The following is a 13,721-nucleotide window of genomic DNA, read 5'->3' on the forward strand; positions in this document are numbered from 1 at the left end:
GTCTCCCTGTACTAAACTGTCTAGTCTGAACTATAGCTCAGTAATTGCACGTGACCTGCAAACATAGGGTCCCACTTTTCTAGAGAAAAGACAAATTAAGTGTCATTGCATATGTTACAGGGAAGGTAATGGTTACGAGACGATCCGCTCGTACAAGCCAAGGTGAAAATGGTGGAGCCCAAACAGAAGGAATCGACGATATAGAGCAAGGAGAAGCTCTGGTCTCAGGCGAGGGACAACCCGATGACCGATATCGGGAAGGACTGACTGACAACTCTAGCTTCGAAGCCGAGGGAAACACCTTCGAGAAGAATGATGATATCCATCTTACTCAACCAGGAGGGTAGAACCACTTGCCAAGGCGAGTATCCATCTCCGAGGTCAAGAAGAGTAATCCTTCGGACCTCGCTGAAGCTAACATTGTTATAGCCGCCATCCAGAAAGCTCAAGAGGCTCGGGATGAAATAATGGTGAAACTCGAAAGGCGAAACAAGAAGTTAGAATGGAGGAACTGCAGACTAAGACGAAAGTCCAAGAAGAAGGTGTCACTCTCTACTATTGAGGAAATTCCGGAGGAAGAAAGCCCCCTTGAACATTTGCAAGATGATGAACGAATTGATATCCCAGAAACCTCTAACGAGGAAAAAGCATATCACTTCCCCAAGGGAAGCCGAGGTATACTCGATCACGAGGGAAGTCCCTCCGAAGGTTCATCAGATGTTGACCCAAAACATCGGCGAGATAAAAGACGAACTGACGAAGTAAAAACTAACTGTGAGGCCGAGAACCTCGCAGTTACCAATCCTAGGCGAGGGGGGGACTCGAGGTCAACTCGTTCCAAGATTTTGTCATACATTGAGCAGTCAGATGATGACTCGGGGCGGTCAAGGCGTCACTACATTGAACCCTCTTTCTCACCCGACAGAGCTGTGGGAAGAAGAAAGAAGGCCGAAACGAGGCGAAGCGACGACGAGCTCCTAGCACGAGTCAACAGGATCGAGGCCATGTGTAGAGAAAAGGAAGGAAAACCGGAGAACCACAAACTAGCGGTAATCTTGCGAGAAGCAGGACAATCACCCCTTTGTGAAAATCTACTGAGATTGCCATTTCCAAGGAAATGCTCTTTGCCAACGTTTGCATCCCCATTCACTGGAACAGGAGACGCAGTTGAGCACTTAAGGACTTATCGCATGACACTCACCCAATGGTACCATTATGATGTGGTGTTGTGTAAGTTTTTTCCTTCTAGCCTAAAAGATGAAGCCCTATTATGGTACAAAAATCTACCAAAGGGCTCAGTTCAGTCATTTGACCATCTATCCGAGCTATTTTTGGAGACGTACATTCACAACAGTCGAATCCGACCTGAAGTTGACGCGTTGTTCCAAATCTCGAGAGGGCCGAATGAGTCACTACGTTCCTTGGTCACACGATGGAGGAATCTATGCGGCGAGATTGGAAAGGTCCCCTAAGACTATGCAATCTTGGGCTTTAAAAACAGTCTTAGAAAGACGGACCCCACTCTTTGTCCGTATACATGAGGGCATTCCAAAGAATCTGGGCAAACTAAGAGTAATCCAAGAAGACTATGTTTCCTTGGAGGAACTCCAAGATGGAACTTATGACAAAATGGTGAAAGGAACCAACAGAGGGGCCAACATGGTAGAACCACTGAACCTTCCAGCCCAAGGAGCAGGGCGATCCAATGGTGGACCAACCCAGTTCGATAAACATCGGACTGGAGGATGGAAAGGAAGAGATCAGACCCAGCAAAAGAAGGGACCCTGTCCATACGAAGCTTAACACACCAATCTCAGAGATCCTCAATAAGATCGACGGACAACACACAATTACCTACCCATGGAATAGAGGTCAGCAACCAAAACGAACAAAAAATTGGTCTGACTTCTGTGAATTCCATCAGTTCCACATCCACATGACGGATTCGTGTAGAGACCTAAAGAAGGTATTGCAAGACATGGTCAATGAAGGCAAGCTGCAAGAATATGTGGTGCAACCAACAGCTCCACCAGCAACTGGGGCACCCATACATCGCGTAGAGATCCCTCGCGAGGCGCGGTATTTAGGTTGCAACACCATCTCGCACTCGGAGATTACCTCCAAGGAAACATTACTAGAAGAATACACAAGCGAGACTGTAAAGGCGATGAAGTCTTCAGTGTAACCAGAGAGCCTGCAATGGAGGAATGGATGAAATTTCCTATCAGCTTTTCATCCTCGGAAGCATTGGAAGGAGGACATAATCACAACGATCCTCTCGTGATCACGATGGCCATCGCACTCACCGAATGCAAGGGCGAGGAAGTAAAAAACAAAGCGCTACCATGGGAAATGCCCAAAATTCTAATTGATGTTGGCAGCTCTATGGAGATATTTTTTTACGAAACATTCAAACAAATGGGCCTCAAAGACGAGTGCCTCATACCATCTACATACAACATATTTGGCTTTAACGGGTCGTCCACTCGCCCAAGAGGGGAAATAACACTAGAGATCCGAGTGGGAAGAATCCTAACCCTAACCACATTCTGCGTGGTAGACGTGCTATGACCTTACACAGCCATTGTCGGACGATCCTGGATACATGGAATCAAAGGAGTGGCATCCACATATCATCAAAGGATAAGATTCCCAACACCTGACGGAGTGGCAGAAATCGTTGGAGACTCTGGCGAGGAAAAATATATTTCTACAAGATGGATGTGAAAAACGGCGAGAACAAAGTGAATTCCCCAAAGGAACAAACAAGGAGAGCTAGAGGCATCAATGGCCCAGCCGAGACCCATGACTACATGGCAATAAGCGATGTACCAGCACACTCGCTTGACACCCCAGCCTCGTGCAACACCGTGGCCTCGGAGCCGGTAGCACGACTCTTATAACAATCACAGGACCTACCCAAGGAGGGAAAAGTAAGACCTCGTACTAAAACTGAGATCGAGGGCAGTCCTAAAAACAAAACAGCCTACATCGGCACCCAAAACATCCTGAAGAATTCCCCCTACTGCAGCTCACAGCAGTTTGCTGACATAAGTATTGCGCATACAAGTGCGTTACTATCTTTCCTAGATTGTCACTCAGGTTACAACCACCGCATTAGCAAAACTAGCATTCAGACGTACCCTGAACAAACAAAGACGCCCATCCCAAGTGACTCTACACTAAATCCCTGGCCACTCATCAAAAAGGCGAAAACGGATCCTAAGCCCAATCAGACCCGGGAAAAACATCCCATTGACGGAAAGGTCTCGTTCACAAGCTGGGCTACAGACAAAATCCCAACTGCCACTACAAACTAATGAGAAGCTTTAGCAGACTCCTGACATCATAAGACCCGTGAAGGTTGATGTTTAGTAATTTCATATTTGAGTCAAGGGCCATGAGCCCCCTACTTGTAAGAAGGTTATGAAACCTCCCTCGAAATGTACTAAGGCTTTACACCCTCTTTTGAAATTAATAAAACTACTCTTTTTGACTATTACTTGTCTACATTTTAAATACAAATTTATATTCTAAATCATAATACTTATTTTCTTATTTTTTCCAATCTATTTTACATACATTTAGGACTAGTCACATCATATTTGCATTTCTAACATGCACATCAAATAGATGAAATCATTATGGCATGGTGTTGGCCACACCCCATTCTACAAAACAATATGGGGAAACAATCCTCAGTTACCTTCTACGGACTATACCAAAGGTAACATCGTCACGATCATGATATCAGACGACACCCTGTTCCAACAGGAGATAACCATTCTTGAGAACACGCTCCAATAGCTAACTCAAAAGAGCTAAAGCTCAACAGCGAGCTCTAAGCAAAAACAAACGAAGGCTAAATGAAAGTTGATATAACCTCAGTCCAAACAACGTAAGAGATAGCATAACCAATTGAGGAATTGATTACTCCTCGGATATGTTACCCAGAGTTGGACCAGCAGAGTGCAATCAAAACTCTTTCATAAGCCAAAGCATGATAAAACATCATACAAAAAAAAGAAACATAGCGCTCGCCAGGCAGCAGTGTTAAAAATTAATTAGCAGCAAAGTTAAAGTGCCTCCCACATATGAGGACTTACCACCAAAATCACAATGTTATGTCTCCCACAATTAAGGACTTTTCAAAAGACGAATCTGTTTCCAAAAAGGAGCAAGTAAACCAACCAATTTATGTCCAAACATGAGAAGCTAAAAGAAAGAAACCAAGAGCAAGAAATGAGAAAATTCAGGCCTGTCCATCGCCTGGAGCCTCTTGCTCAACCTCTGCCTCGCCCTCGGCGATAACAGCATCTTGTACGGGCTCGGGCACGGGCTCAGAAACTGGCGGGGGGACAGCGATGTTCGCAGAAGCAACTCGTTGGCCTTCTCGGAGGACAGCATCCTTGCATGCTTTTTTTATCGTAACCTTGTATTGTGCATGAAGATTGGCCAGGCTCTCAGCTTTCTCGGCACGAGAGGCAGCCAATTCTTCTTCATGGCTACTCACCAATTCATCAAGCTCCTGATCAAGGCTACGCCTAGCCAATATTTCCTCCTCTAATTGCTTCTCCAACTCAGCCTTTTGTTTGCAAATCTCTGCAACCAAAAAGCAAAGACAATTAGCTCGAAAAACACATTTAGCATAATACAACGCACAACTTAACATGCAAATAACCTCCGTTTAAATGCAAAACAGTGGCTAAGTTCTGTTCTAAATGGGACTTCTCGGTATCTATATCAATAAGCCTTGCTTCTGAAGGAGTCACAACCACTTCGCTTTGAGGACAAGATAACATTTTCCTATCGCGCTCCTTCTCCAAAGCGATATAATCTCGCTTGAGACGTTCCAATGTCTCCTTGTCTTCCTCCGCCTGTAATACGATAGGCCTATGATCGTACTTCCAGTTAATAAGCTCATCCTTCTGAGCTTGAAGTATCTTAATATCATCTGAACGCTTCACGGCTATCTTGTTGGCCTTATCCAGCAAATGGCGTAGATCCACAATACGATTCCGATGAACATCAACATCTTTTTGCAACAGCACCTTCTCTTGCTCTAAGGAGTCAATCTTACACTGATGTGAACTCACATCAAGTCTGAGCTCACAACGCTCTCTACCATGCCTACAGAGAGTATCTTCTAACTGCTCCTCCAATTTCTTGACCATCACTACCAATACAGGGACTCATTCAGAAGTCTAAATCCTACCATGGAGATGCAATACTAAGCAGAAAAGAGGTAGATAAATACCTTCCAAGTCCTTTTTATTTTGGTGGAACGCCAATGTTTCATCCCTAGCCAGTTGCAGTCCAGTATGAAGCAATTGGGCCTCCTGTTCAGCAGCTTTAGCTCTCCTTCCAGCAGCACGAGCTTTGGCGAGCAAGCCAATCCTAAGATTGTTGCTATAGCGGAACATCCAACACTACCAGTCAAGACTGGGGAAAAAAAATAATAAGAATAATAATAAAAGTACGCCAAGGAGCAAAAGCTTTTAATCACATACCGATAATAGAAGTCACTGCTGTGCAGCCCTATCCAAGGAATCCAAGACGCGATCATGTTCGTCTTTGCTCAATAGAGCATACTTCTCCGAGCACATCATAGCCATGGACTCGGAGACGCCACTAAATAGACGCACAGAAGGAATGTCGGACTGACCCGCAGAGGTAGAAGGAAACCCACTATCAAAGTTACTTGGTACGCTCGGAGCACCAAAGTTGCTCGGAACCAAACCTTGACCACCTCCTGCTCCCTCGCCACCAACAGCAGCACTCTCTTGGGGCAGACTCATCTCCAATCCAAAGGCAACGTCAGGATCGATCGGATCAGCCAACAGAGCTTGGTCGAGATCTTCCAAGAACGAATCAGTAACATCTAACACTTCTTCCTCACCAAACAGGGCATCAATATCCACTTCCATTGCATTCTCAAGTGCACTAGCATTTGATGTCCCGGCACCATGAGTCAACCTCCTCCTCTGCCAAAAACATAACATACCTCGGCCGCTAAGGAAAAAAAACAAGGGAAATGTATATATATATATATATATATATATATATATATATATATATATATATATATATATATATATATATATATATATATATATATATATATATCAAAATACAAGACAACTATGTTTTACCTTAGCATCCTCGCCAGCCCGAGCAGACTGAGACAACCGACGACGAGGGACGTTCCATTTGATCTCCGAGGGCTTATAAGCAGGCAGATGAGCATGCATCTCAGGAAAGCAAGGAAGAGCGTCACCAAGCTCGTCCCAACCATAAATATAAGGACCCTTAACTCGAATAGGAGCAAGAGGCCACTTAGGGTCGTGGGTCTTACGAAGCGTACGGTTAGTAGCTAGATTTGGATCCAAATCGGACAAGTACGTAAGATCTCGAGCGCTCTTCCGAGATTTAGAGATCCCAACCCCAAAACCATCATAGGTGTCGGACTGAATGCACCAATATTTCTCCACAAAGGTTTCAGGAGTGTATAAACCCTTTTGGCTAGGATCGAACCTGTTCAACTCATGCCGAGTAACTTTGCCTTGGCTTCGGCGATTACACTCTCGGGCGATCTTGTAGAAGTTACCATTGGGCTGATTGATGGCTCGCTGAGGATCAAGCAGTCACGGTACCTCGTACTGGAAAGTATTCAACGGACAGCATAGGGGAAGACGAAGGCCGGCGTCGAGTTGGCCCACTGAGATAATGATCTCATCGGGCCCACAGGGGTTCGCTGCCAGAAGATCCCTTGAAAGAACGCCATGTTGCTTCTCGTTAGTGGTGGAGATGGTTTCTAACCCTCGCCGATTCAAGAAACTCGTCGTCAGATGGGCCGGCGAAACGCTCGGAACTAGGAGTTCTCATCGGAAATTTTCCGGGACTGATGAAAACAAACAAAACCAGAAGAAAATAAGTTCAAACGGCTAACAAAGAAAAGAAAAACCGAAGCTAACAGACGTATACCGGCCAAAAACTGCCGGAGAAAATGGTGGAAAATCCCCACAGCCAGAGCAAAAGCATGAGTTGTCAGTCAAAAATGACAAAGATAAATTTAAAATCCCAAAAGGGGAAAGGAATCAATGATAAGAACCATTGATACCAACAAAATTGCATGATTACAGAAGAATCGATGGCAATCATCGGAGAAAGCAAAAAAGAAAAATAAAAGCAGAGGGACCATACCGTCTTGAAGTTCGAGATGGAGAGTTCCTTCCAGACATCGTGAATCTCTTTATGGGAGACAAGAAGTTAAGGAGAAACAGCAACAGACAAAGGAGAGAAACAATGAAAAAATTCTGAACTCTGAAAAAGAGGTATTAAAGACGACATTCTCTCCTCCCAATAGATTTTATAAGAAACCAAAAGACCATCAACCAGCGCCTCAAGTCCAATGGGTAAAAGAGGATTAAAGATGTAGACGTTGCGTAAGCCATGGACGTGGTGGAAAAGGTGCGACGGTTACCAAGTTTTCTTCCCATCATGCCCTTGGCAAGTTGCAAAGAAAAGGAGCAAAATGTGTGGGTAAAATACCCGATGACCACATGACAGCATCTTAAGGGATGAACATCTGATGAGATGATAAGGTAGGAGCACCGAATCATCCTCCAAAAGGTAGTTTTGTCTCAGTCGAGGCAACTGCACCAGCGCCACATGAATGACGCGTGTAGATAAAGATCTAATCTGCTCAGACGGTCAAGTCTAAAAAGCAAGACCGCATTTAATGAAGGATAAGAACAAGACGTGGGTAGTTCCGCATCGTGATGAGAGACTCGGCGATCCATACTACGACCCAGCACTAGTTAAAATCAGACATTCCGCGATCGCCAGAACACGTCATATAAACGAGTTAAACGACCTGTTCTAGGATTCTCTGAATGGGTCGTTTATAAAGCATTTTTAATTGCACGACCCTTATTGCGTGGGTCTCTGAATAGAGACCGTTTCTTACGGTAACTAAATGCTGACCTGCATACACTGGTCGTAGATTTGAATTATAATATAAAAAAAAATACAGATTCTGATCAGCTGAAATGTATGAATGGCTGAATTTGAATTAATCTTACTGGTATTTAAGTCAAACAGTCAAGTCTAGTTAAGTCAAACTACAGTCAAGTCAAACTACATTCAAACTGAAATACAAATGCAACCTCAAATTTAACTGAAATTTAAAAGCAACTCAAATTTAACTGAAATTCAAGTGTAACTTCAAATTTAACTGAGAATTTTAACATTCATTCCACTGGGTGTAAAACTACACAAAAAAAATGAAATATTGAGTTCAGAGAATACATGTCCAAGATTGCTAAGTTCTGACAACCAATTGATAAAAAAAAAAAATGATAAATCAGCTCCTCCTACAACAATACTTCACAAATGATATCAAGCAGAGCATCAATGTGCTGTGTCCTTGGTTCACATGCGACTTCCTGCAAAGCAAATCAACAACAGTACAATGACTTCGTTCAGTTCATAATACACGGTAGAACAAAATAAGTTACTAGATATAGGTCATGTAGACAACACTGTGAGGTAATTTGACAAGACATTCTAGCAATGGGTAGTAGTTGGAAGCACATGTGTGAGGTAATTTGACACATTAAAACCTACATATAGGTCATGTAGACAACAGTTAGCTCATTAATTGCAGGGATCAAACCATAATCATTTCCATTCTACCAGACTAATTAAGACCACAACTATAATTCACATCACTTGAACATCTTATACAATCCAAGCAAAACTCATTGTTATATACAATCATAAACTCAGCTTACTTTCCAATCCACCCATAGCTGCAATCTCATTTCAATCGTCACCAACAATCTCAATTTCCCTGAACTACTACCACCAGATTCAATAACCTCATCATTAACAGTGCTAAAAACTCATTTCCTGCATTATTTGCATACATACAAATTATCTGTGATTCAACCATAATTCTAAACTACAACCATAACCATAACCTAATCCAGGTCACGTGTGAGGTAAATTTGAAAAATCAAACCTTAGTTGTAGGTATTCTAGCAGCGCACATCACATATGTAACTTAACTAATAATATTTGTTGGGGGGAAGATGTCTATATATACATGAAGTACTGGCCACAAACTACAGGAAAGTTATCGCACAACCATAACTACGATAGGAGAAGATTGCAACAAAACAGAAGCTTCGGGGCAATCGAAGGCAGATATAGGGGAAAAAGAAGATACTTGCACAAGCTAAACTAGTAATCATAAGAAATTAAAAATCAGAATGCATCAGAGTGTTCATTAAAGATATCCAAGATTATGCATAACAAATTAGAAATCATCAACAGCCAACAGGTTAGATATTGTGGAATATAAGAGGTGCAGATTGTAGTACAAGATTCAGTATGCTATCTGACCCAAATAAGTACCTAATTGTCAAGGTTCTGACTATACAATGCATTTAAGATGAATAGGAAAACTCACATGTGCGCAGGGGAGCTACATGATCTCCACCAATTGAATTATAAGGTGTTGGGCAAGTTCATTCACGTACGTGTATCCCCATTTCTCATGCCCTTGGAAAGATAACCAATTGTAGAAAATGAAATTAAAACGAAAGTAAACATAACAAATATGGAATCTACTAGAAGAGACATTTAAGAACATAACTAGTAGATATATCCTTACTATGATAAATCCATAAGAATTACTGATCCTGTTAATTCCAGGTGATTTATAGAGCGACAAATGCCACCATGCAATGCAAAGGATTTTCTTTTCAATTCGAGCTTCCAAAGGAAGCCAATTAAACAACCTTTTTATTTTGTGTCAAGCCCAAATATCATCCCTTTCGCCCTGTTAGCACAGGTAGTAAGTGAATCATTTGACAAACAAATTATAGAAGAAACTAGAAAGCCATTGAGATTGTGAAAAGTACTATCCGTTCAGTGCACTCGATCGTGAATCCAAACAGAGCATCAATATCTGCTGCCTCGAGGTTTCCACGAATCATATGTACATCTTGTGGATACTCGACCTGGGACATGCAGATGGCCATAGAAATACACTTAATTCACCTTCATTTAATAAAAAACAGGGTAAACACCAGAAGGAAACAAACGGGAAACGATACCCCAAGCAATACCTTCAATGCAAGCAAAACACTAATCATTTCCAAGCTGAGTTGGCCTAGGTCAACATATTCCCCTAAGAAGAGGTAGTCGATGTAACTGCAGATGCCATGAAGAAAACAAGGAGGGATAAGTGAGTGAATATTTACAATTTTAACGAAGTCTATGCTAAAATTTAGTAGGTTCCTAAATACAAACACTCACGCCATATCTCCTGCAGTTGAAGGAGACCCATATTTATCAAAGAGACGCATAAGGCCCCCAAATTTCCCATGCAAATCACCAAAAATCTTGACAGGATTCACGATCTGTGGTACACTGAATAGTTTTGGTGCCTGCACAAAACATATCAATCTTCATTTGAATGCGTATGGTCAACACTTAATAGGCAGGGGACTGGGAGGCTGAATCAAAATGCCAAAAAATATACTAATATGTTTCGACATGGGCAAAGAAAAAATCAGTAAAGTGTTGAGCCCCTGCAAAATGTAACAACAACCCACCAAACACAAACATTCAATCAACATGGCAACAACAGTTTTTAAGTAGGCAATTCAATCTTTATATTCTCAAGAAGTCACTATTAAAATCTCAAGACTGTACAGTATAACATAGTCACATAATTAGTTTTACAATTTTTAATATCCCAAACCATTAGAGTTTCAATTGGATGTAGAAGAATTGGGATAGGTTCATCATCCCTGAGTTAAATTAGAAACTAAAAAAAAAAAAATAACCTAGCTAGTTTCATTACCAAACTGAATAAGAAACTTCTCACAAATTCAAACCAAATTATTGTTTCTACACAGACGATTGAGCTACTGATCATTGTCTTAACCTAGATGAACAGAAAAAGAATAAAAACAAACAGAAACATAAGAGGGAGAGGGAAAAAGAGCACCTTCGAAGCCAGTTCTGTTTCGAGATAAGCCAAAGCTGCAGCAATTTCATTTAACCTGTTGTAGCTCATTTGCTAACTGCTTTAGTTGTCCTGCAGTAAAAGTAGTCTGCTTTAAAGTTAACATTAGCTAAACTGAAGGTTGTTAAACGATATAGAAATGCAAGTAATTTACTGGCAGACCTTGAAATTTGAACCTCTATCCAAATCACAAGAAGTACTCACTTCTGATGTTTTTCGAGAACGATCCGAGTCGCGATTTATGGGAATTCCTCTGTAGTTTTACTTAATCACGTCCAGTACTCTATCCCCACGTCTCCATTACCATCCCTGATACTACTACAAATCACCACTACCACCATCTTTAGAATACCGCTCCATACTACAACGAATCACTAGCACCAGCATTTCCATTACCTAGAAAGAACAATCAAAATAATTCACAAACCACCGTCTTCATTACCTGCACGGAAAGAACAATCAAATCAGTATTAAAAGAAGACTTTGATGACCACACATAACGTAATACATTATTGAAAAAATTATAACAAAACATAAGCCAAGATATTCTAAAATTATATACAGAACTTCTGCCAATTTTTAAAAAATTCTAAACCCAACATAAAAATCATTGATTAATAATACTACATGAAAACAGATCAAACCCATAACATTACTCAAATTACAATTCTACCTTCATCCACAAACGTATAACCTAAAATAATAATTTTCACCATTTCATTCACAAAACCCTCCCCATTGATTGAAGAATCAATTAAGAAAATTGAATAAATTACCTCATCTTTTCATTAGATTGTTTCTGAAAGCAACACCTGCAAAGAAACATGACAAATATCAACCTACATATAAAATCTACGGTTTCAAAATTCAAAAACAAATTTAGTCGAAGAGAGAAATAAAAACAGTTATACTTGAATTTCAGATGCGGAAGTTGGAATAATCGAAATCGTTGTTTCGATCTTAATTAACTTCTGCACCGGCAAGATTTTTTACTTTTTTTTCTTCATGATATAACTTCCATCTGTAAAACACACACATCACATTAAAAACCCTAAAATCTAATTGACCAAAAATAACGTTAAAAAAACCCATTCAATTAAAAGCTCTATTTCTATTAGAAGTTGGAAGAACATCTCCATTAGCACTACCTTGACTCAATCATAATCCCTTGAAGTTTCTACAAATTGAACTTCTAATGAATTTTACATCATCCTCATCAGGAAACCCCTAAATCCCAAATTGAAAAAAAAAAAACAAACAAACAAAATACAGATAAATCCCTAGATTGTAGCAAACTAACATCACGAAAAATTGAAAAAATGTACAGAGAAATCTTCTAAAAGACTGTTCTAAATCGATTGTAGCTGATTTAAACCCAAGAAGATTTCCCCTTACATTAATTTCTAAATCGATTTTTTTTTCATACTGATTCAATTGAGAGGAATCTCGAAATTAAAGGTTTCAGAGTTTCACTAGTAATATCATTTAGTCATGGTGGGATTTTTTCCTTGGATTAATCTTTGTTCCAGAAAGCTTAGGTTTTTAGTTGTTTGCAAACGACGGAAGAAACAATGAAGAGAGAAACAAAGGTGAGAGAGATGGAAAGATATGAGGTGGGGTGAAGAGATAAGGTTTTTTTTCATCCACGTGCCCGCTCATTTCAGAATCTCAGATTGCTCAATCGTGGCCATACATACTGTGGGCCCAAAAATCCTGACACAAAACTACCAGATCTACGTCGCAGTCTAAGGGTCTCTGAATTGGAGGGAAGAATGGTAAATTTAATTAGTTATTCAGAGACGGCTACATAGGCTCTCGGATTTTTTCCGTGTTTTTACCATATCAGAGACCGCTAATTTGATCAACGGTCCAACTACAGTCAAAGAGGGTCTCGGATGTGGGTTATATAATACTCATTTTCCACTAGTGCAGAGCACCAGGTTCTCCACAAAAGGCCAGCACGATCCAGGAGAAGGCGAGACAACTCGGAGGGAGAACCCAGCGAGCCATCGTGATAAGTAGTATGGATGTCAGCCCGAGGAAACCAGAGCGAGGGAAAAAATCCCACCGAGTTCGGACGACCACACCACCACGAGTTTAGTTAGCTTATAAATACCAGTCCATGTACAAGGAGATGGACAACTTATGTAACATTTTTGGATGGTCTTTATACAGAGAATTCCTGAGAGAGATCTAGATAGAGAGAAAGTGAGAAATCTAGAAGAGATCTGTAACACTTTCAAGGGTAAGACCTTATAATCAATAAGAAAACATCTTCTTCTCCGTGGACGTAGGTCTTCATGGACGAACCACGTTATATGCTTGTGTTCATCTTCACTTTTCACGCTCTTTACATCTTGTTCATCTTTGATCTTGTATGTTTAAGTAGTTTTCAGTCTTTAATTTCACTTGGGTGTAGTAGTCAGAAAATATGCAACTACATAAGTATCCTTCTCCATCCGAGACTCTGAGAGTGACTTCTCCCTTTGGTACAGTCACCCTACCATTGAAGTCGTAGATCCGATAAGTTGACGGGATCAAAATATCATCAGATAGTTCCATTCTTTTGAATGTGTCATAAAAGAGGACCTCGACTGAACTCCCATTGTCCATCAATATTCTTTTGACTCCCCATTCCTCAATGAGTAAGGTTATCACCAGGGGATCTCCATGTGCTTGG

At 40.9% G+C, this 13,721-nt stretch overlaps 1 protein-coding gene and 1 long non-coding RNA gene across 4 annotated transcripts; both read right to left on the reverse strand.

Moving 5' to 3' along the window:
• Positions 1 to 8,263: 8,263 nt before the first annotated feature.
• LOC113337236 (serine/threonine-protein phosphatase BSL1-like) lies at positions 8,264 to 11,477 on the reverse strand. Of its 3 annotated transcripts, none has more exons than XR_003354145.1 (8): positions 11,246 to 11,477; positions 11,024 to 11,129; positions 10,327 to 10,457; positions 10,137 to 10,221; positions 9,930 to 10,028; positions 9,680 to 9,847; positions 9,476 to 9,567; positions 8,264 to 8,447 (listed from the first exon to the last, which is right to left on the reverse strand). XR_003354145.1 is itself a non-coding variant. In XM_026582948.1 (7 exons), exons 2-5 carry the CDS (start codon positions 11,090 to 11,092, stop codon positions 9,900 to 9,902), a joined length of 414 nt encoding a protein of 137 aa, XP_026438733.1. In that variant the 5' UTR covers positions 11,093 to 11,129; positions 11,246 to 11,477; the 3' UTR covers positions 8,264 to 8,447; positions 9,476 to 9,567; positions 9,680 to 9,899. The 3 variants fall into 3 exon arrangements, 1 of the variants encoding a protein (XP_026438733.1); XR_003354147.1 differs by lacking the exon at positions 8,264 to 8,447 and adding an exon at positions 8,582 to 8,913; XM_026582948.1 differs by having other exon boundaries at positions 9,680 to 10,028.
• Positions 11,478 to 11,812: 335 nt separating this feature from the next.
• On the reverse strand, positions 11,813 to 12,522 carry LOC113337250. The gene is made up of 3 exons (XR_003354150.1): positions 12,190 to 12,522; positions 11,953 to 12,062; positions 11,813 to 11,853 (listed from the first exon to the last, which is right to left on the reverse strand). It is a non-coding gene; the product is annotated as an uncharacterized LOC113337250 (long non-coding RNA).
• Between the last annotated feature and the right edge of the window lie 1,199 nt (positions 12,523 to 13,721).

The sequence above is a fragment of the Papaver somniferum genome, chromosome 1, assembly GCF_003573695.1.
Source record: "Papaver somniferum cultivar HN1 chromosome 1, ASM357369v1, whole genome shotgun sequence".
Lineage (NCBI taxonomy): Eukaryota > Viridiplantae > Streptophyta > Magnoliopsida > Ranunculales > Papaveraceae > Papaver > Papaver somniferum.